General features: G+C 34.6%; 1 protein-coding gene across 1 annotated transcript in view; it reads left to right on the top strand.

Annotated features, from left to right (window-relative positions):
• The window catches only part of LOC145662803 (monocarboxylate transporter 9-like), a 54,011-nt gene that overhangs the window by 18,675 nt on the left and 9,671 nt on the right, over positions 1–25,665 (top strand). Inside the window, exons 3-5 of the mRNA XM_081728692.1 lie at positions 11,019–11,145; positions 23,330–23,473; positions 24,391–25,275. Of these exons, the coding sequence (XP_081584818.1) occupies positions 11,019–11,145; positions 23,330–23,473; positions 24,391–25,275 (1,156 nt within the window). The remainder of the gene's footprint in view (positions 1–11,018; positions 11,146–23,329; positions 23,474–24,390; positions 25,276–25,665) is intronic.

Genomic DNA, 25,665 nt, shown 5'->3' on the forward strand with positions numbered 1-25,665 from the left:
ATAATAATAATAATAATAATAATAATAATAATAATAATAATAATAATAATAATAATAATAATAAAGAAGAAGATGATGATGAACAGAATTTAAAAAGTCGCATTGTTAAAAGTTTGGTGTGCGAAGTTAGTCCTAATATGAGATTTTATTAATTATATACCTGTATAATAAATGTAAGCGTGGTTTATTCGTGCGTGCTACTCAAACTGCGCAACTCATAAGGGTTGTACGTACGCGTATGGTACAGTAGCCTTGCGTCCTCCAACCGTGAAGAAAGATTCGGTTTGAACCTATGCGTGTCCTAAGAGGAAGGAGGAGATTCAAAGAAAGAAAAGTGGTTTAGAAATTATGCAAAAATAGAATATCTCACGAGGTGAGGTGATATAGAGTTCAGCGTGTCTTTCAGCTGTGACTCTATACAAGATGTGCATCTACGACTTAACGTGGAACCCGAACCACACGACTCCTGCCGGGAATCGAAACCCGTATCATCTCTAACTCTATCATGAGAGACACACAAGGGCGCCCATATTGTGGTTTTCAAAGGGGGCAAGTATAAGCGACATTTCAAATATAGTTGCAAATTTTGGGGTAAATATTCAAACAATTTTTGGGTTTTCGATCTTGCAAAGTATAATTTCCTCTATAGGAGGCAATCGCCCCCTCTTATCCCCTTAATGGGCGCCCCTGGAGACATAGGGACATGCAAAAATAATCGAAAATAAACGATATTAATGTTAAATCCATAGCTTTTGAGTACATGAATTATGAAACCTTCTATATCGTTCACATCAAAGTTTAGCATTATCGGCATGGAGGTTTAATGGGAGGGGTGAAAATTTAATAATTCTTAATTGAAAGATATGAGTGTCTATTCAATAGTTTTCGGGCTTGCTGTAATTAATAATTACACTCCAGATACCATTAAAGCCCAAAGCTTTACTCTTTCGTTAGCAGGAAGGTTATTCATTTACTTAACTCAGGAGACCTTAAAGTTAAGGATATGAAACTCGATGCATATATTTCTAATTCAAAATTATTAGATACGTATTGTAGCTTAGACTTCTAAGGAGGGGAAGGGTCAATTTATGCAATGATTTCCTTCACATTCGAATAAAATACTGTTCCATTATATTGCGAAAACTCATTTCGAGTAGTGTCATTGCTAATAGTTTTCCGTATTTGTTTAGACCCCTACTCATTTATAACAGAATCTCACTTTTCCTGTAACACCTAAGCAAGCACTTAGTAAAGTAAATGCCATTAAAATCTATATTCATAGGACAGTGGTGCAAATGCAGTTGAGCTCTTCGGCAATCTTTAGCATGGAAAGAGAAAAAAAGCCACCACATTGATATTGGAAAAGTAGCTAATGAATTCCTCCCCGAAAAAGGTCACCCGCACATTTATTTTACAGATGGTGGTTTATAGATATACGTAAGTTTGTTGAAATTGCTCCATAGTTGTGGGGGCGAGACACTGAAGCCATCCGTAATAAGGGGGAAGTAGCATGTAAAAGTACTCAATATGAACAATATTAATATCGAAATCGTTATGGTATTAGTTTTCGTGGTCGCAGATGAATAGTGACTCTGTCGATGTTGCTTAAGTTCAAGTTAAGCCTTGGTTGGCATGGAGGTCAGAGTGGGAGGGTGACAGGCAAATAAATAAATAAATAAAATAAAATAAAAACAAAAACATCCTTTATTTGTGTCGAATATATATTTTTCGGGATCTCTGACATAAACGGTAATATTCCAGATGTGGTATATGACCAAGGTTGGCCCCATTCGCATGCGGTTTCAGAGGAGAGAACCGGTGAAGATTTCAGAACGGTTCCTTTGACTTAAGTTTCAATACACTTAGAGTGAGGAGTGGTAATACACAAATACTGGTGTCACATCCGGACCTATCAGAGGTATGATTTCTGGGGAACTGTCGTTGCTCCAGGGAGGCATTACCCTATGATCAGTCCCTAAAATTCTTACTGCTTTACAGGAGCGTAGGCAGGAATTTATTTCAGTGATCGAAAGCATTTTTAGGGTTAAATTGTTCAGATGGTAATGTATACGTATACTAAATTCGTTTGAAATCCCTCCAGGAGCCCATGTTGCATCGTACGTTCAACTGTACTTTTTTCTGAATCAAAACTTCTCTCTCTCTCTCTCTCTCTCTCTCTCTCTCTCTCTCTCTCTATATATATATATATATATATATATATATATATATATATATATATATATATATATATAACAGTAACAGGATCGGTTGTAGACATTTTGTAAGTGTAAATAAACAATCTTTAGTCGCCCCCGCCTAAATGATAATAAAAGAATAGAATGCTGTAATGGACAAAAATTCTTCAGATAATTGTTACAACTACAAATTTCTTCAATATATAATAATTCAGTCTTCCTGTGAGTATTAAAGGAAAATGGCGAAATTAAACCTAATTAACTGTGGATGAATCCTGACCAAAGTTCCTGTTTTAATAATTTATATATTTTTTTTATTAAATAAGCACAGGAAATAACTAAAATGTATACCTAAGATGTATTTTGACAAATACAGTTGAAACATAAAAGTCGAAATAGAATAAAACTAATGAGCTTTAAGTCTAACATTATCACAGGTTTGATTTTGACAAAGAGATATGCTCTTACACTTCATTAAAAGCATATTTAAATAGTGTTTTCTAGTGATACAAATATGGTAGTTAGCTTAATTTCTCGTTTTCTTTGTTACTGTAAAGTTCATGTTATAAAGACACTTTTCTGGCTTTCAATTTGGCAAAATCTCTTATTATTGCATCAATATCAATTTCATTCAGATGAAATTTTCAATGTAATTTAAAATCAGATGAAATGTAATTTTCAATGGCCATCAAAGCTAGTCCATTTAATCGTTCTTGAGTTATACTTGATTTCAAATAATTCTTTATTAGTTTTAGTTAAGCTAGTTCAATACACAACAAATGACAAAAGTGTGTGTCTTAATTGATATTTAATTTGTCCTCGATCCAGTGGCAGCACTTTAAAATCAGGTTCCTTCGCAAAAATTCTTTTCAGGGCCCTTTAGGCCTATAGAACAATTCAATTCTTTCATGTTTCTTTCCAACATAAAGTACGAAATCAGGCAGTAACACAATGTAAACACAAGCAAAGATGCACCCAAGATTTTTCTTTCGGGTCCGAAGATTTTTCGGAATAGCCTACAAATGCAAATAATTTTGTGTATCTGCCCCTGAAATTGTGCTAATTGAAAGATCCAGACTCTCAGACTACCTGTGCAGTATTTCGTCCACACATATTTAAGGGGGCCACTTTCCCCCGGGAGGAGATCAAAATAATACGTCTGTAATATAATAATAAATAAAAGAGTAGCAGCAGTGGCCCTCTGAATACTAATTATACCCCCCGGAAGATTTTTTCTGAAAGGAACACTGCACCTATTAGGGATGCCCACGAGACAAGATGTGTAGCTGTCTCGTCTCGAAAATGTGTTGTAAAAGTGATGTCTCGACTCGAAAAATGTATATTTCTCTATTGGGAGAACCGTGTCTCGACTCGAATTTTGTCTGGAAAATCCTTTCTCGATTCGTCTCGTGCGCATCCCTAGCACCTATGTCGGTGCATGCCTGAACACAAGTAACTAATAATCAAAACTCTACTTTGCATTAGAATTATTACTAATTTAAAATATCGCTCCATCTAAATTTAATAACAGAGAATGGATTAATAATTATTGTTATACTGTTATAATAAAACAAGCATCTGTATATGCTGCTGTGATTGAAAGTAAGAGTACTGAAGAAAAACTACTTGTCATCCAAATGACCTTTCATCGCTTTCGATTATATCCTTTCAAGTTATATGCCGCGTGAAAACTAATTGTTTTCAAACATATTTTGAAATACATGAAATTTAATTCAGACCCGTAACAGAAATGACCGTATCGTTCCATTTTAATTCAACAATTAAATTACTGCAATCAGGTAAAATAACCTTACAGTTTCAAAAGAATGTCGACCTGTAAATGCTTCGTTAACAGTGACTGGTATTGACAACTTCCCACCTCAACATTTGTATGATTTTGTCCAGAACGCGAAAAAAAACCTTTTAGAGCCTTCGGTTGCCTCTTATCTTCTTTCATGTTTTGTAGCTTTCTTTTCCTATAAAATGCTCACTTGGTTTTATATCGTTCCTCATTATTATTAAATGAAAAACAAAGTACTATTAAAAAGTGAAAGCACACATCATTATAAATTTAAAAAATAAAACAAAAACGAAATGACTTAGGATAGAAATGAAAATCTTGACGAACGACAAATGAACTAATAGATATTAAACAAAGTGAGCATTAAGCAGTGGACAGCGATTTGAGCCATTAGAAACTTAAGTTAAAATTTCCCTCAGAAATGACTTTTAAAAAATCCATTTGTACCGCCCGTATTTCTTAGTATTCGCTCCACTCCCTGGCCGAATGGACAAGAAAAGCCTACTTGCTTGCATGGGGGCCCGAAGAATTTTTTTAGAGGGGTCATCTTCCTGGTTGGTATATTACGTTTGGTATTTTTATTTATATTAAGAAAATCTTAAGAAATTATACATATATATTATACTTGTCGTAAGCCAGGTGGGGCCCGGCCCCCTCGTCCCCTTTTGGGCGCCCATGCTTGCTTCAACTTTGATAATGTGAATTTCATTTACGGTGATCTTTCTCAACCCTTAACTGAGGTCATTGAACCAAAGTACTATGCGAAGACACTGTTTAAGACAAGATGGAGGAGCACCCTTGGAGACATTTCTTTCTACTGTGATAATGCCACCCAATCCATAAACAATACTTGCGGTTGAATTCCTTTCGTTTGTTGATCCATTCGGATTTTAAAGGCATATTTGGCAATGATATTCTCTAGCAAGGTGTCGGAAGGATTGTTGAGGAGGGAATGAAGAGTCTGTTATATTTGTATTTTGTGCATATGGTGGTATTGTGGAAAGAATACCACTGTCTTTAGCTCTACGGTCATAGTGCTTAATACAAAATCTATTGGAAAGCTAAATTTACCTTCATTTTATCTCATTTTCGTAAAATATCCCTTTTCCCTTTTTAAAAAGGTCTATCCTGTGCCGTGGAAATTTTCCTCAAACTAGCATCACTTGTGCGTGTGGTATTGGCATCAATTGATGTACGAGTCCATTTCATTTGTAAAGGGTGTTTTACAGCCAACCACGCAAAGATTCGACTTTATTGTCCTTTTGATGTATTTTATCTGTTTCTCAGTCTGTACAATATTTATTTGAAGCTATATGAGGAAAATTTTTCATCATAACATTTTTTTAAATAAATATTTACATTTAAAACAAAATTCATTTTTCTAATTTGGCTCCCTGTTCACCTGGCGCCTCCTGCGAACGCGTAGTTCGCAGGCTTCAAGATCCGGCCCTGCGGTAACAATGAAATTCTGTATTACCGCCCGACTATCGTTGTTGTGAAAACATTCATCATGATATGACGTAGGGAAATGAGTTACATTAGGGTTCTCAGATCTAATATCAAAATTGAAACATCACAAGTAAAACAAAAACATGTAATAGCAAATAGTTTTGAAAATAATTTCAGTTTAAACTAGCTGCGACTACATTTAATTCAAAATTGAACTTCTGGAGTGCAACATATGAGCGTAGCTAAAAGAAAAATCAATAAGAACAGTCGGGATTTGAACCTTAGCCATACAAGTAGGAGTCCCTTACACTAACCATTCATCTACTATATTTTGTTTACTAAAAATATTTTCCATGCAGCAAAATGCCATTTCACACTGAAACATTAACAACATAAGAACAAAGATTTCAATAAAATTTGCCAAAGTTTATGTATTAAAGGTATCCTGGTATTCGCCCAGTAGTACTGCAAAATCACTAGTCAGGATGCCTCGTATCGAAATTTGAACCGGGAGACTCTCAATTACGAAGCGTCAACACTAACCAGTAACCTTCGTTCGCTCAGTAAATGTCTTCAAATTACTTTTCTGTAATTATTTTTCAAAAATGTTTATTATTTTCATGAAGCAAAAAGTGCATCTTCTAGTTGGGTTGAGAACTATATCTACTATACTTCTAACAGTCAACTAATAGTTGATGTTCATTATTTCTATTGATTTTCTACGTCTACTAAGTTACTTCAATTTTTAATAAGTTTTCCCTTCTGTTTATGACAATGATTAGAAATGAAGGCTCCTCTTCTTATACAAATCTTGATCATTGTAACATTTTTTAGTCAAAATTCTCAATTATTGAAAATATTTAAATTAGTTAGAATGAAGAGGATAATACTAAGAAACATGGTTAGGAAAAAAGAAACATTGTTGTTTAACGAATTGATAAAATCAAGCTTTTTCAAAACATAAAAAAAATACTGTATGGTATGGGATGATCATGGAAAAAGTAAAAATAGCAATCGAGGACACACTAACCAACTACTGTACGCGGATAAGTCAAGGTTCGTTAACTTGGTAGATGAAGAAACCACTAACAGAAAATAGCTGATAGCTTTACGCCTAATCATCTCAGCGACCTCCAAACTATGAACTCTACATTAACATCGGTTGTCGTTTTCGATCATTTTATATGTTACTCCCTTCCATTGTCCCAAGGTATGTCTTACCCCTTATCCCAATGCATGAAAAGCAAATAATATTTTCGCAAACACCGCGAGGGGCAGGGAGGGAGTAACAGAACGCGCACAGCTCGCTGTATGGCTTTAGGGCAAATACCTAAAGGCATAAGCAATAGGCCACTTAACCAAGAGCAATGTTGAAAAAAGTAAGACAAGGTAAGCCCACGAACAGCCTGTCTCTTCGCGTGACATTACCTTCGACACAAAATCACTGACCCTTCGAACAAGATAACATTGTTGCGCTCTCAGAGTCAGGCTTTAATTGCATTTGTGTTGAAGAAATGAAATGAAATCTTTAAGTTTTACGTCCCACGGTTGTGCCGGTTAGGCTAAAGGAGACGGTGATGATGAGTAATGAATGAAATGAAGAGAGTGGGAGGAAATGGGAGAACCCCGAGGAAACCGACGTTCGTCCGCCACAAAGTTCAATTGGCGGGGGCTGGGATCGAACCTGAGGCCCCAAGCACTAGAGGTGAAAGCTCTGCCACTGAGCCACCGCGGCCCTAAAGGAAAAGAAAAGAAAAGCGCACCCAAGACAATACCTCTAGAGTTGTGGGGAAACTTGTCCAAATAGACCTCGTGATATATTCTATTTTTGCATAATTTCTAAACCACTTTTCTTTCTTTGAATCTCCTCCTTCCTCTTAGGACACGCATAGGTTCAAACCGAACCTTTCTTCACGGTTGGAGGACGCAAGGCTACTGAACCATACGCGTACAACCCTTATGAGTTGCGCAGTTTGAGTAGCACGCATGAATAAACCACGCTTACATTTATTATATATAATTAATAAAATCTCATATTAGGACTAACTTCGCACACCAAACTTTTAACAATGCGACTTTTTAAATTCTGTTCATCATCTTCTTTATTATTATTATTATTATTATTATTATTATTATTATTATTATTATTATTATTATTATTATTATTATTGCAATAGCTATATGAAGCAATTATGTCGGCCAATTTCGTTAATACACACCATTCAGCCACCGGTAGTTGTAGAAATCAGGCTTTTGCAACAGCAATTGTTAGCTCAATCGGTAGAGCGCAGACATATGTATTCAAGGATTACGAGTTCGAATCTAGCCTAAGTCAAAAAAATTTTTTCTGATATAATTCTTGAGATGGAAATGTTTCTCTCTTCACCTTTATCTCGTAATTCTGAATAGAGATGTTTGGATGTGAAAGAAAAAAGTATACTAGGATATAAGAAAAGAAAGATAAATTACATGATACCTTTTGCAATTTTTAACTATATTTTCACCTATCTAGGACGTTTCTAAAAAGTTCAGATTTCTAGACCTCCTTTTCGCTCTCTTACGTGTCCTTTAACTAATTTCTACAATTACTTATTGAGTCTAATTTACTTATAATTACTTATTGAGTAATTATACATATATTACAGATGTCTTATCTCTTTTCTTTACATTATGTCTTGAGATGAATGTTTTGACAATAGGTTACAGACACGATTTTACAAAATAATACGATCTGCGATATCAGTGATACATATTGTGGTGTTTAACTTAACATATAAAGCAATAAATAGAAAAACTGAGAATACGAATCTTTTCGTGCACTAATGCTTCAAATCTGTGTCTTTACTCCCTATACGTATGTTAATTCCCTAGTCAAAATAAAAACTCTTCAAAATAATCAAAAATTCTTATACAACCATCCCTTCCTTGGAGTACTGCGCGGTCACATACCCGTCACTGCGATGTAAAGGCACTTATGGCGACGAGGATACCTAAACCAACCTACCAGAAGCACAGGTATAACGGAATCCCACAACATACTTCACCAACAGGTTTTTGCGTCTATTTAAGTTCAAATTGATACATCACATGACCCTCTTCTCATTTACATGAATCGCACAAGCTTCAGCATGGCCTCTTTCAAGATGGTGGATATTTTTTTATCACTTTTAACAGATCATATCTACCATCTCGTATCGATTTGGTGTCGTTACAGTGACCACTTTTAAAGAAAATCGTGAATTTCCTAAACATGTCCTTAATGTACTAACGTTCTATTTTTGATCTTTCTCGAGCCCTACTGTCCCAAAGTCTTGGACACTGCAGCTACAATTTTGCTTCTGCACTCTATCTATATACAAAGTTTCATGAAGATCGGCCTCTGATAGATACCTAGGGTTCCTTGTTAGTTGGTTGTTTTAAATGGGAAGGAGCATAAAAAAAGTAAGACAATATTACATAGACCACAATATTACAATATTACTAAGGAAACACGAGAAATTTTGACTTGTTTCCAGAAAAGAACAATGAGGAAATATGCGATTTCAACATTTTGCGAGAAGGCTGCATTTCTTGTTTAAAGGCAATAAGAAAATTTAAATTGTTGCAGGAGAGGGTGGAAGCACCAATATCTCCCTTTCCACAAAGTGTTTCATAATCGAGTCAAAAGATAATTGAATCGCACGCGCAATACATTACAATATTGAAATCATTTCGTAACTGTAGGTTATAAGGCTGTTAGATAATTATAGGAGATTCAGAACATAATGTAAGGAATTCATCGCATATGGCCCTTCATTGATTATAGATAGGAACATGAGGTTTAAATTCCATGTTGAACTCTAGATACAAGTAAGGTAAAAATAGAAAATGTAAAAGTAAATCGAAGAACAAAATATATGTGATGAAACGACATGTTCGCTGTGGCTTTTTAATTACATTTAAGGCTTCTTCTTACTAATTAAGTATTCAAAATTTATAAATTCAATTTCTTAATATTTTATCCTATAGTTCAATTGGTCGAATCCATTTCGTAATTCACTTTGTAATATGTTGAACATATTTTGGAAATCCTTTGAAATAATTTTAGGTATATGAATAGCCTGTGTTTGGCTGTAAGGCAGATTAATTACAAACTCTCGGTTTTCCAGGCACACAATGGAACGATATATTAGCCACGTGCGCCTTTGGTGTACATGGTCCCGGGTTCGATTCCCGGTGGGAGAGCCTTTGGAATTTTAACTGTCCTCGATGTTTCTGTGTTCGTGTCCCTGTCCTTCTAGATTATTAGAAAAGCAAGTTAAACAAGTAAAAGCAAGTAAATTAAGTAGAAAATTAGTAATAAGTAATTAAAAAGAAAAAAGGCGTGCTAGCGCAACAGGCTAGTAATGGAAACTCTTTTGGCGTCGGTTCAAACCCTGCTAAAGGAAAGTTTTTCTCTTTTTTTCATAACCCTTTTTTCATAAAAATAAGATGAAAATAATACTCTAAATAGTGATTTACTTACTTGTGTGCAGACAAGTAGTAGTAGTAGTAGTAGTAGAAGTAGGGGTAGTAGTAGTAGTAGGAACGGGTTAGAAGCCCCACAGGGCTCGTTTTGTTCCACCTTGACTTCTAGGGTAGCGCGTAAAACAGCTGGCTAGGATAGCGTGGGAAAAAAGTTACTTCCGGACGTGTTAATCACCTTATAAAGATGAATGATCTTTTGTTCCCTTTTGATCAACTCAATAAATATTTCATCACTTCATCATAAACTATCTGTAGGCATCAAATCAAGCTGTGGATCTCATTTCACACATACATACTCAAAAAAGTTCGAATTTTCTTCTCAAGTTTTGTGCTACCAAACTGTTACTCCAGCAACTATTTTTTTTTTAAAAAAAGCAGAATTTTATTTATTTTATCCGTACTTAGTTAAACCATAAAATCCCTATCTTCTAAGGCAAGTAAAAGAAGTTATTTTACGTAGTAGCATCGGTCTGTGGCAATGCTCTTTATGATATTAAAAAAGGTTCATATACTACAGAATAGATTAGCATACTCGTGAATTTACTTACATTCCTTATTGAACCCAATATTTGAGAAATACACAAGTAATTATCTTTAGCAATAACTTCACGCAAAATAACATACAGATAATTGAAGCAACATCACCATTTGAGATTATTCATTTAAGTTTTACACATGGTACGCAGATACCATGCTTCCATTTGATTATATAATTCAATTTCAAAATTTGTTAAATACGAACTCTTGATAAACGTGTAATATTTCTTTAATTTATTTCAAAATCATTATATATAATAATCTTGAATATAAATATGCTTTCCTGTAAAAACGTGCCTATTAAGTTTTGCCATCCTCATATAGAAATTTATGCAGCCTATGTTACAAATAAGTGACAACTGTCAAGTTACTATGAACCATACAAATACAGAACACACGCATATGCTGCGATATTATGCCACATATATATTAGTAGTTTAAAACTAACATATTATAAGTTTGAAAACTGTTATGGCTGTACACTATAGTTGAAGTAAATATTACATTTATTTTTTTTTTAATCTTTTCAGATCTGTTATTTGCCACTTCTCCAAAATTATGGCTTGATATTCAATTACAGATTTCAATTTCTCGGCATTAATGCTACTCAAGCAGCCTTCATATTCAATTTTAACTATGCTATAAGTTCATGTTTAGGTGAGTATCAGTATTTACGTATTGAAACATTGAAACTTGCTGCCCAAATTAAATGTTAGGTATAAAGGATATCGCTGGATAAGACGGTGCAAAGTGCCTTTACACGGATTGCTGTGATATTTATACCAAAGGTACGTCATATCCAAGGCTACCTTTGGCCAGAAAATTTCTTCGAGTTTCGAAGTTATTGTTGAAAATTCGAAAATCAATAATTGTTGATACCTCGGAAACGACTTAAGTTATAAGGTGAAACAAAATATGAATATACTTTGCTTGAAGGGTCTTACCGAAAACTAGAAACGATGTATTTCGTCCTTCAAGTTCTTAGCGAAAAGAGCGTCGAAAATATTCGAATTAAAATATTTTTGTTTTATGTTCGAGTGACCACCAACTAATTTCTACCATAGAAGCAGCACCAACTCACCTATAATATACAGTATTTTGACCGCGGTTTGATACGCGCGGTGCAACTAGGTGTAAAATGAGGGAAATCAAAGTCGGACAAGCATCGAAGATATGTAGCTCACGTTACGCCATAAATGAAATGAAAATAAAATGAAATCTTTAAGTTTTACATCCCACGGTTATGCCGGTTAGGCTAAAGGAGACGGTGATCATGAGAAATGGATGAAATGGTGGAATAAAGCAAGTGGGAGGATACGGGAAACCCCCGAGAAAACCCAGGAGCACGTTGTATGCCATTAATATTTTGGCCGGCACATATACTGTCAGAAGTCAAAGATGGTCGAGTTTTGAATTTCTGACTCGTCAAGATTGGCTCTACATGACAGTATAACTCTCATAATCGTACCCCTTAGAGTGTCGCTGATTTGAACTACTGTTACTGTCCTTTCAAACTGCTTACTGGCAATTCAAATACTTTTAGTGCTGCAATTCTAGCGCTGGAAAGGGAACAGCAATTTTCGAATGTGTGTACATCTGTTATGACGTCCCTCGAAAAAAAAAAAAAAAAAAAACATTTTACCCGATAAGTTCGTAGCCCTGGCCTGTTCGCGAGAAAAGCTCATAAAAATTGAAAAACTATCGTGGCAACAACCTTCACAATACTTCTGACCACTTCATAGTAATATTTGATGGAAGATCTATCGACACGGCAAGATGTCGAATAATGAGTATGAATGAAAATCGTCCCTTGGCAAGACTCGCTATATTGTAGATATGCAGTGGCCAACATATAAGATCGAAACGGATTAGCGTTTCTTATGGCACAAGGTGATGCTTATTGTGTGACAGTTTTCGGGATACAACTGAATATTTGGAAGAGGATTTATAGTTTTAATGCCTACACTGAAAGGTAAGCGTAGGCAATTGATTAAGGTTGAGGCGAACTTTTTCCGCTGTGTTACAAATTTTGCTGGGTTGTTGAGGCCGTTCATTGTATTTTTGAAGAAGTATTGTCTTCCACGTCACCAACTGAAGTTGCTTCCTCATTCTGGATTGTTATGACGGGTAGCTTGTTTTTTACATAACATTTTGATAATCGTCTTATTTCTAACGATGACCTCCGAAGTTCAACAGAGGGAACGACAGCACATCGCAGAGAACAAATTAGGATTAGAAGTAGAAGAGCACGTTTAGGTCAAGTGTACACGCTCTTTCGCAAAAGTCAGAACATCCTGGACTTCCCGGAATTGACAGAAAGAGACCTAAAAATTCTTTTTAACAGGTTCCTATCAGTTGTCTCAGGCAGTTTTCTACTCGGCTGAAATGATGAACGAGAGCTCCATTCGTGGCTAAGCGGTTAGCGTGTGCTCCTTTGGTTTGGGAGCCACAGGTTCGATTCCCTTGGGAGCTCATGTGCTTCGAATTCCACGTTAATCAGAGGTCTACCTCATATAGCCTCACTGCTGAAAAGTACATTAAATTCAAAATCAATTCATGCAACGATGAATGAAGATAACAGAATCAATCTCCATTTCCTGAAAGAAAATATCCATACCGTTAAATTTTAAATTCGAGAATCGATCTCCACATATTAGTACGAAGACATACAGGTGTTATATTGATTTTTTCCAAGTACAACAGGGTATTCGGGTCTAAAGCCGTATAATTTTGAATGTGCCATTGAAATTCAACAGTTTGATGTTGTTCGTATGTCGTTACAAAGATTTATTACCTTTCACTTGCTCAATATTTTGCTAAGAAATTTTAATCAAATTGTGTGTTGTCGGTCTTGTCACTCCAGTATTAAACGCACATAGTGATTAAGATTAAACGCACCACGAACAGTAGCCTTCATTTTCCTTGTAATATTTTCTAATACAGGAATGACATTGCAAAAACATTTTGAATATTTTTGCATTATACTATTATATATTTTGTACATTATATATTGGTATACATTATATGCAGGGATAACGGAAAACGTTACTTTCTGTAAATTACGATTTAAAATAATTGATATCCTACTAAGGTAGACCAAAAATAAATGGCACTAGTGCTTACACGCTGTTCCTGGAAGAGGTACGATTATGTGAGTTATATTCCCATGTAGAACCATTCATGACGAGTCAGTAACTCAAACTCAACCATATGAACAATTTTAGATTTTCGAATTTTAAATAACTTCGAAATTCGAAGGAATTTGAAGTTGAATTTCTGGCCAAAATTATCTTGGGATATGAGGTACTTTTGGTATAAATATCACAGCAATCCGTGTAAGAGCATTTTTCACCGTCTTGTCCGGGTACAGCCTTTGGTAGGTTTGTCGTTGCTTCATAAAGTCACAATGTATTCGTGCAAAAACTTAGTAAAAAAATACATAAATTATCTTTTGAAACACATTAATGATACAGAAAAAGGACAAATTATGTTATAATTTGGAAGAGTAAGTTTCAAAGTTAAAAAAACATGAGATAAACTTACACACTACTAACTTTCGCCTCTCAAGAAACATGTATATTTTTTTTACATAATAAAAAAAGTAACAAATATTTTCTTGAATTTCAGTGTTAAGGATATGTACTAATTTTATCTACTTCAGTAGATAAGGGGCCTCACTTTTAGGGCACCCCTCCCCTCCAAGCATCACTGATCGTAGCGCCCCTATAACTTTTAGCACACCCCTTACTGACCGCAGTACTTTAGTTAAGTTATGCAGCATAGCGCACAAACTTTATAGTTATCCACAGTACTTAAGTTATACAGCATATATGTTAATACCCAATACCTATTATTAAATTCACTACTGACCATAGCGTATGCATAAGTTTGTAACAGTTTTCTATAATGCAGTACAGGTTGCATACTGCTCCTTACAAATAGCTTTTATGATATAATTATAGAAACTTACTTCCCAAAAAATGTGTATTATATGTTTACATGATTACAAGTTCGGATACTGATAGTGAAATCTCCTGCTTATCTTGTTCTCTATGGGAAACAATGACTTCTTAAACTCAGTCCATTGGTCATAGTTTAAAGAAAATGAGCACCCATTCACCTTAAATACGATTTCAGTGTCGTCCTGAACGTTTTTGATGATTACGTTGAATGTGTTGGTGAGAATAAATTTCTTCTGAGATTTCATACTAACATTTCACTTCTTTCTAGCAAATTTTTATGAATTTCATCTTTGTTTCTAATAGTCTCGGATTTCGTTAAGTATATATCATTGATTCTACTAACAATAGTCCTTATATTTTCATCTGTTAATTCACCATTCATTAATTTAATATATTAAGCTCATCTTTAAACAAACCAATTTGATTCACCATATTGTTATAATACTCTTTCTTCGAAGCTATATTAAATCGTGTAGATAGATCGGTGATTACGGCTGAACCAGAAGCAAATGCAGTTGTAATAATTGAATACACTGTAACAGGAATAAACACATTAATAAACTCTGTAGAAGCTGATGATAGAATTGATAATACAATAAGAGTAGTATAGACACATTTTGTTTTCTTGATCTTCCATTTGTTTTTCGTTAATAATTTCTCAAGATTTAATATAGTATCCTGAATTAACGCAATTACATTCTCGCGTGAAATGTTATCTGGAATATTCATTTTTAAATGAACTTTTATGATATTATCATAAAATCACTTACAAACTAAACAAATCTAACAAACATATAATTGATTACACTTTCTCAATCAACTTTTCTTTTTGTATATCGTATTCAAAGCTCTTCTTACCAATCATAACAAATCGTTTTATCTGGAACATCACTTTCAAAATTAACAGTCAATTTCAAATTAGTTATATCACTTACAGTTACTGATTTATGCTTATTTGAATTAAATAAAAACTTTGGTCTATTTTCTAAAACTCTTTTGGATTGTAATTCTCTTATGTAGAGTATACAGCTTGTATGCTTTCAGATATATGTTTTTCAAAATCCAAGTTCAAAGACTCTAAAGGAAAAGATTCATTTCTAGATTTACGAAATTGGTTATTCTAGACTTTACATTGATCACAATAGCTTGAATCTCTTGATTATCAATCCTATCAATTTGGAAAAAGGAACTTACGAAATTAGGCATATCAAATTCATTTGAGTTAAATTGTGTGGTTAAACGAATTTTCCTGTAATTGCCTGTAAATATTTGCCTGTAATTGTCTTCTGTATACATTGTTGTGTTGAAAGAAATAGAAATCTTACCATCTTTTAACATGTTAGATCTTAGCAAGGTGGCAATTAGGTTCATAATTAGCAACAGGCATTCTCAACTCCATATTAGTAATCTTAATTTTACCTGGATGTGGCTGACCATTATCACATGTTCCATCTTTCTTTGTTTTCCAAATAGCAAATTCGTTATTGTTATAACTACTTCTTTTAGATGTATATTTTAATCCTCTTTTCCACATAATATCTTTATAATCAGAAAAAATCCTGTCAAAAGTCTTAGCGAAAACACTATTTCTTCATCTATTCCTCGCCAAGTAATTCCTTCCCATCCTCATTCATCATAATGATTTGCTTCTGGGTTTGAAATCCTGCATGTATTTACAGCCGTCGAAGTTAAACAGGATAATCTATAATATCCAATATCTGTCCATACTTACTAACTAGTAATTGAGAAAAAAATGTGAAAAGAAATTATTAATAACTCCAATATTTTGACCGGAAGTGTATTCTCTATCGGCATCCCTACCGTCCAATTCCTCCATCCTTAAACAATCCATCGCTATGGAGGGTCCCTATCGGCGTCTCAAAAGTTACATACGTATCAGTATGCTCTATATTATTATGACCAAGATATTTTATGAGTGTTTCTTGTGGCCTCCGAATAAATTAAACATATACTTTCCATCTCTTTCCTTCCAATAACAAAACTAATATATTCCTACATTTTAGACGTATCAAAATTAACAATACCACACTCATTCTTCTTTGGCTCTTTGGGTAATTCATCACTCATAAATACATCTCTAAAGTTTCTTATCTTAATCTGTTCAACAAAATGTATTAGATCCAAGTTACTTAAAGGTTTAATTTCTTCTTTTTCTTTATTCTTTTGGACTTTACGTTTTTTTTGGAAACTCACCACCTTGTTTCTCTTTTATTGCTAAGTTATGTATCTTTTGTTCTGCTAATTCCTTTTTATTCTTTTCCACGTCATCTACCGTTTTGGCTATAAGAGCATTTCCAGAAGCAGCAGAACCAAGAGCACCTATTAAAGCTAAAATGGTTGGAATAATAAATATAAAAATTCCATAATGATCATTTGTCTTAATTTTTTGTTTATTTTCTTAACTTGTGGAATAGAAAAAGATAAAGACATGCATACCCCTTTACTTAGTTTTACTTCTTTTTGTTTGATTTGTTTCTTGGTTAAAATGTAATCAATATTTAATTGTTTAAGTTCTTCGTTAGGAATTATACATATAAAACCTTTTAATTTCATACTTATATTTATTATAAAATTTAAAAAGTTCCATTAAAATTAAACACAATTCATGTTTATAAACCTAAAATACTTATAAACCTATACGAAACCTTCTTTTGTATTTATAGCCAAAGCAGTTCCTAAAGCTAGTAAACGATGTGTTATCAAGTTTGCATCTTTAGCAAAAGTACTTATCATGCTTTTTTCTCTAATTCTTTATCTGCAATATGCCTAGAAGCTTTATCTTTATTTACTCTGTAGTTGATATAATGTTCCCTACAAGCTTCATCTAATGGATTTGTACCCTTATCTCCTCTTTCTAATCTTTCTTGTAGCTTCGTACTTGGCAGTTAACTCCTCAAGTTTCCCTGAAGGCTGAACTGTACCTTAATGGATCGTTGGAGTTGATCACATTTCTCACTAACCACCCGTTCAGTCTCTAAAACGGCTCCATATTAGACTGTCCATTTTGCTAACTTAGGAGCTCGTCTGCGAACTATCCAATCCTATCGTTATTGCCACTGTGTTCGGTCATTATCCGAGTTTCCACTACATGTTTTCTAATAGAGGTGGTAGATTAGGCTCTAATGACGTTCCCGCAACAAGGTGTGAATTGCCATGTTCTTTTTGGAAACATAACAGCACCCCAAAGTTGACCGCAGTAACTATATCCTGGAATATGCATCTCAAATCGAAGTTTATTAACCAAATCATTTAGTAATCCTTGTCCATACTTCTCATTATTCCAAAATTTGGTGGTAGCGTATTCAATATCTTTATCAAATAACCTATACCTTTTGAATCATTAGGAATATATTGTGAGAGTTTAGAAGTGATAGAGTTCCATGATAAATACTCATTGTAAAAGTTATTTTTTCCAGCTTTTTCTTCTCCATCTATAACAAATCGATCAATTAGTTTCCTCACATCATCCATCCATATGTATTCTTTTAGTAATTCGTTATATATCCTGATTACATCTCCTGTTTACTTTCGTGTTGGTGTTGGAGGAAAAGTTCGTTTTATATGTTCATCCCAAATAGGTTTGATAATTTCGGTTACGGGTGTGCTAGAGTTATAGGGGCGCTTTGGTCAGTGAGGGGTGCGCTAAAACTGAGGACCCTTATATACCAGGCAACCAAGAAAGTTCGTGTGGTTTTCACACCTACCGCTATTTTTCGTGGGATAGTAATCATTTCTGTTGCCAGTGATACCTGTATCTGACAGTTTCTGAAATCTGAGTCATTGGTACGTCGGCTAGCGCAGATAACAGGTCACATTCGACAGTTCGAGATCAAGTATTCGCAGTGAACCACGTCTGTGTCGAACGCAGTAATCCGGGCTTGTTTACTGTATGAATTCAAGTTGGGCACAAAAGGTACCGAAGGAGCAAGAAAAATATGTGCAGCGTTTGGAGAAGGTACAATTAGTGGACAGACAGCTCAAAAGTGGTTTCAAACATTTTCGATTGTTGATGAGACACTTGAAGACAAACCTCCATCGGGCAGACCAAAATCTCTCGATTTGTACCAACTCAAGGCAGCAATTGAAGAGGATTCAAGTCAAACGTGTTAAGAATTCGCTCAAGGATGTGGGGGTAAGCGATGAAACCATTTGTGTGCACTTGCATGAGCTTGGAAAATCGTGGAAACTGAGTATGTGGATCCCTCACGTGCTAACTGCTGCGAACCTTCTCCATCGACGAACATTTGCTCTTCCTTGCTGACTAGGAACAACAACTGTCCAATTTTGGACCATGTTTTGACGAGTGATGAAAAGTGGGTAATGTACGATAACAAAAAAATGCACGTACCATTGGCGATCGTCAAATGACTCCATGTCTTTAAGTGCAAAACCTGTTCATCATCAGCGGAAAGTGATGCTGTGTATATGGTGAACTACTGCTGGGATTGTGTACTATGAGTTCTTGCAAAGTGGTAAAACCATAACCAAAGAGTACAAGTGCAAAAAACAACCTGCACTAGTGAATTGGAAGGGTGTTCTTGTCCACCAAGACAACGCTAGAACTCATACAGCAAAGATGACCATGGAGGTGATTTCTTCTATCGGCTGGAAACTTCTGCCATATCCAGCGTATTCACTAGACATTGCTCCATCAGACTGTCATTTTTTGTTTATGGACAACCATATGCGCAATCGACAATTCAAAACTCGAAAGAGATTGAAAACGTGGGTGCGCAAGTTTTTGAGTCCCAACACAAAGTTATTTTTCAAATATGGCATCTAAAGGCTTGTAAAACGATGGAAGAAGGTTGTAGAGGTTAATGGTGGATATTTTGCGGAATAAACATAAGGTAAACTCATTTTTTGGTACTTTTCTTTTTTGTGCTAAAACAGCACGAACTTTCTTGCTTACCTGGTACTTACTTTATCAAAACTTGAAGCTCGGGCTCGATTCCCGGCGGGAGCTCATATGGTTCGCATTTTACGTTAATCAGTAGGTCCCGTCTCATATAGCCTCGCTGCTGAAAAGCATGTTAAACTCAAAATTAATTCATCTTATCTGTCATTAGAAGCAAATCAATATAGAACACAGAAGTAAGGCTGAAATTCACTTTGCTTATGGTCGATTACAATGCACGAAAACTAATAAGCTGAATTCTTTAACTTAAAAAATAAACAAAAATAACTGGAAAAATAACGAGAGTACTTGTAGTGTTTGATGCAAATTTCAACAGATTGGCCGAAAGAAGAACATAAAGGACTATCCTTTTAATATTACGTGCTAAAGGGCTTCCTCTTCACGAGAGTAACATGTGTTCAGATCTTAACTTATCTTAGCTCCAGGCGAATATTAACTGAGCAGTCAAAGCCCGCAGAAAGTATGGCTAAAATAAACACTTGGCATCTCGTAGAATGATCGGTTGAATGGTTCGTGACATCTCAGTAGTCCACTGTTATGGAGTATACGGTTCCTAAAACAAACTTGTCTTCAATGCCCCTACGCACACCTCGACAGAAGGATATTCGGATCCAAGTACAATCAAATCTAGTGTGGTGTCTCTTACGAGTACATGCATACTAAACAGCCAACTGTTGGGGACAAATTTACGTTCCCGTATATCTCACACATAATTACCCACAACAGATGCTCCCTGCCGAACTAGGGACTCAAGGAGATTGCATTATAGACGAGACTAATGAAGAACATCAGTGAATAGTGAACCCTAAGCAGCTTCTCCTCAGTCACAGTGAAGACCATATGCCTGGCTGTAGACGTGTAGGTGAGTTAGAAATTTTAGTATGCTTCGATTCACCGTGCAGAACCACCATGAAACTGTAATAGGCTGTGTAGGGCAATAAGATATACATCACATTCTCTGGCCTACCTTTCATTCTTGAGAATATGCCTGCTGCGCCTCACATATATGATATCCTCAATAATGTCGTCTGAGTATACCTGAGGGCCTTGTCGGGCCCAACTTTCAGGTAGATAACGAGCGTCTCCATACCACCAGCTCAATCAAACGAACTGCACTCAATATAAGATTTCTACTTTGGTCTGCTAGACTTCGGGACCTAAGCCTTTTTAACACATGTGAGACACGATGGGATGACATCCAACCGCAAACAGAAATCCGCCAATAACATTGCCCAATTACACAAAAATTACAGCGAGCGTAGGTTTTCACACTACACAGACATTCAGAGTTTGTATTACTAGCTACTTGCCCGACCATACATGTACTTTTGTGACCAATTAAAGTGGTTACACTTGCTATTGGTGTGAATACTGTGTGCTTTTCATATCGAATATCTTTGTAATATGTTCGGAATATTCGGATTATTATCAATGATCACCTCTTCAGATGTACAAACTTTGAGCCCTATCAGTGAACTGCAACTAAGACTTAAAATAAAATCTTAAATTAAATGACTCACTTACATAATTTAGACTCGAATACAGGAAATAACATAACGAAAATGAGAAGTTGCTATAGCCTCGCTGCTGCAAGGCACGCTAAGATTCAAACTCAAATGAACTGTTAATTGAACAAAATTTAACGGCTAGCAGAGCATTCTATGCATATACACGGTGTTATATATATATATATATATATATATATATATATATATATATATATATATATATATATATATATATTGTTAGTAAATAACATTTTTAAAATTCTTGAATCATCCTATGATTCATAATCAGACGTATTCATTTAACTGACATTGACATCGTGTATTTAGTTCAATTGTAAATGCTTTATCATCTCCTGTTTTACTCAGAATATCACGTGTTACCGTGTACATAGAGAAAACAGACTATATTGAAATGACTTATAGGTAGAGTCAATAATGGACCGAGATTTTTTCCTTCAACAATTTTATTATAAAATTAAGTATTTTGTGTTTACAAAAGTTCTAACAACAAAGTGTTTCTATAATGACCAAGGTTTGAAGGTTATAATGTTCTGTAAGGGTAACCCCTTAGCTTCATAGGAGCCTCCAGGGTTCTCAAGGATTCGGTTCTAGAAAACCTCCTCTCATAGCAGCCCTCACGAGGTATGGTATTTAAGGCTTAGCTTCATAGCAGCCTCCAGGGTTTAGGATAGGTTACGATCAGTTGGTCGACTGATGCCAGGTCCCTTGGTGGTTGGGCTTTTATCTGTCCTCTTCGGGTCCTTTCGACTTTCCTCGGTATCTGTCGCGTCGGCTTCTCGTCTGCTACACTGTTTACAATCAATAACACGTGTTGTGTTGACATGTGCTTTTGTCGTGATGTAAGGATTCTTACAATATACTGTAAGAGGTGATTTCCCATATCAAAATGAGGAAAAGGTTATATGGACCTCTGCGGGAAAAGTACACAATTCTAGTAGCATTACAGCAACTCAAAAGCATGCAAAAAGGACATTACAACTCGCATTATTTCGAACACGAGAAACAGTAGAGTGGCATTCCACATCAGCGTAGAGAAACGCACACAGGCGTCATCCAAAAATGTATATTCCACCAATGTGCAATGGATAAGCAAGGGATTTCCTATATGGCATAATTCCCAAACATGTAACCAACAGAATTTTCAGATGTGATTTGGCTTAATGGTGGGTAAAGAGTACATAAAGACAAACCTTAAGAGCAGTGAAACACGTAAGGATTTCTCATTTGGTATGAGGAATTTCACAGTTTGTAGGTATATCACATTAACACCCTGGTGTGGGAGACCCGCGTTCGATTCCCGGCGGGAGCTCATGTGGTTCGAATTCTACTTTAAGCTTAGATCCACGTTTCATATAACTCGCTCCTGTAAGAGGCCCTAAACAAAAAATCAAATCAAATTAACACCTTGTATATGCAAATCATAATAACTTTAAAAATGATCTTGGTTGGAGAAGAAACTTTTAATCTTCATATTTATTGACCGTATTTCAATGAATCTTCGCAAATGCATATAATGTGTATACCCAAAGTCATGTAATATTTTTCGAAGTACCTTTTGTGTCAATAACTGAACTTAGGCTGATTTCTTTCTAAAATAATGTTCGGGAAAATTCCAGCAATCTCTTAATTTTTGAGAGGATTTAATCGGGAGGGTCAGAATTAACCACTTCGTGTTTCGGCATTCAATGCCATAGAACAAAATTGGTAACATAAAACAACAAAGGGTTTTCTGGAATGAATTCAGGATCTCAAGGGAACATACAACTAGAACACACATCATTCTACCAAATCCAAAATTGGTTGAAATTTACTACTACGTCCGGTTTTAATATTAATTTTCGTAGAGCAAAGACGGTAAAGATATCGAGATGTGGTTTTGTGAAATCGATTCAGCGTCCCAAGAATAGGTTCAATCTTCTCCTTTAACCCTCTGTTTAAACCGGAAATTTTTGAAGTTAATGATTTTTGGTTTCAACCGGAAATTTTTGAAATTAATGATGTTTGGTTTCAAACTTTATCGCCATATAGCAAAGAGAGTAAGAGATAGCACGTAGTGGCTTTTTGATATGGATATAGTGTCCGACTAATAGGTTCTATCTTTTATCGTATTACTCTATTGCAACCAATAGTTATAGATGTACTACTTTAAGTTTGAGTATTGAATCTCATAGTGTGGAAGTACCGTAGTTTCAAACTATAAAATCGAAACTTATTTTTCTAAATATACAGAGTTTTAGTAAGTCATGAATGATTTCATGATAATTGGATGTGGTTGAAATAGGTGTGTGATGTTTTCTCGTGATGTTTTTGTAATTTTAAAGCTGGTAATGAATAAGATGAGCTAAAAATACACTAATAATTATGCAATTGTTCTTTTATATTTTCTCTCTTTTTTCTTGTTATTGTTGTAGGATTGTTCCATGGACCTCTATTAAAGAGAATTACATACAGAAAATGTGCAATCATTGGCTCTCTGCTCTGTTTTGTGGGAGCGTCTTTAACAAGTGTATCCAATAGCTTTTTATTGTTTATACTAAATTTTAGCATTTTAATGGGTAAGTACAAAACTCTTAATACCATATTATTTCTCTGAACTCTATATTTCAAATTTGTGTTTACAATTATTGAATTTGCATTTGATAATTCCTTATATTGTTCCATTGAAATTACTTATCAAAATTTATATACTTTCTCTTTTGAATAACATTACACTTTCCTGTAACTTTATAGAGTTTAAAAATTATGAGTGAATGTTTCTCACGTTTACTGTAACAAAAACATTATTTATAATTAAAAGAAGTTTTCCTTGGCATGAATCAACCTTTTATTCAAAATATACCTAATTGACTATTATTCAGCAAAAATTGACTTCCGTTGCAGCAGTAGAATAGTATGATGAATGTTTTGCCAAAACAACTGTCTAGAAATGTTTAAGGATTGTTAAGGCTGCTTAGGAAAGTTCATAAGCCGTTGACGGAAATTAAAAGATTTATTTGCTTTAAAGACTAGATTACAAGACACTCAGAAATCAAATTACGGCGAACTCGCCTATGTAGAAAAATAAAATATTAAAATATGCATGTTCTATTCACATGATTCATGGTAGAATAAGTTTTTGGAAGATGATTGACTTTGCAACAATTACAAAAAAATTATAAAAATCAATCTACTTTATAAAATAATAATTCATAATATAATGATATAATATGATAATTCATAATAATTAATTCATCATTCCGAATAGAATGAACGAACTTTACATCTGTTTTTTAAAATGTATTTCGCCACTTTCTGTTTTAACTTACGGAAATAATAACCATGGTTAGTCGTTGCTGTTATAAAGTGCGTATGACTTACCACAGTTGCTGAAACTCAATGGTTTAAAACACTCTGTTAAAATAATTATTAAAGGTTTCATTTCGGAATTAATAATACTAATGGTTAGTACTGGTATTATCTACTATCATTTCAGGAGTTGGAATAGGAATGCTGGGAGGTGCTAACTGTTTAGCTTTGTATTCGTTCTTTAAAAGGAGAAGATCAATTGCTTGTGGAATACTTCTGACTGGAATGTCCATTGGATCAATAGTGATGCCTCTTCTCATAAATTCCATGTTAGACAATTACGGTGCACAAGGAACTATTTTAATGCTAGGAGGTCTGTGTCTTCATGCTGTTGCTTCATCTTCACTTCTTCACCCTGTAGAATGGCACCTGAAACAAAAAATTAGTTTTAAAAACGATTCCAATAGGGGTGATAAATTCATTATCGATGAAGTGCAAAAGAATCTTCTGAATGCTTCTACAGAAATGGAAACTGATGTTGCACATAACATAAACGAAAGTGATAATACGATCAAAAATAATTACAGAAATTCAAAAAATGGATATCAATATGAATTGGACAGTAAAGATAGACAGTTTCTAGTCCTAAAAGAAAGTAATAATGTAAATAAAGAAAACATTTTAAGTGAAGGAAATACCAACGAATATTCGAAGGTAAACATACAATTTACGAAATCTGAAGAAGTAAATTCAGAATCTAAGAAAATCAATAAAATTCTACTAAACGTAATGTATTTCTTAGATCTTGAATTGGTGAATAATTCCACTTTTCTCAGTATTCTTACTGGTATTGTCTTAATATCATTTGCTGAAATTAACTTCTATATGCTAGTGCCATTCTTGCTTTACGAACTAAATCAGGACAAGGAAACTGTTGCAATATGTCTGTCTACAATAGCTGCAACTGATATTGTAGCTCGGTTGCTTGTTCCTTTTCTAGCAGATCGTAATGGGTGGCAACCCCGCGCTTTATGCGTAATTGGGGTTCTGGCAGTAACATTGGCTCGCACCTGTAAGTATTACTCATGTTTGTGGTTTTAGAAAGATGTGAAGTATTTCACTAAGACGCTAAATGTCATTTTTAATTTACTTTTACACTCTTAATGATTTAAAAACTTGAATAAGGAATATATATAAATTTTATATCACTTTTAGAATTGTTTCGTTTTTATTAATGCAAATATTAATTTTACTCAATTTTGGAATCCCAATTTAAAATCTGCAGCCAAATTTTAAGTATCACATCGTTTTTTAAATAGTAGCTTTAAGTTTTGGAGAAAAGGTTCTAATTGACTTTTAAAGAGTCTAAAAATCATTTCTGATTCATGTCTACTTATGTAATCAGTTAGATTTCAAAATTTACTAAAGAAATATAGTAATTTGACGTTTATGGTCTCGAAAG

Source organism: Thermobia domestica, chromosome 10 (assembly GCF_964235325.1).
Source record: "Thermobia domestica chromosome 10, izTheDome1.hap1.1, whole genome shotgun sequence".
NCBI lineage: Eukaryota > Metazoa > Arthropoda > Insecta > Zygentoma > Lepismatidae > Thermobia > Thermobia domestica.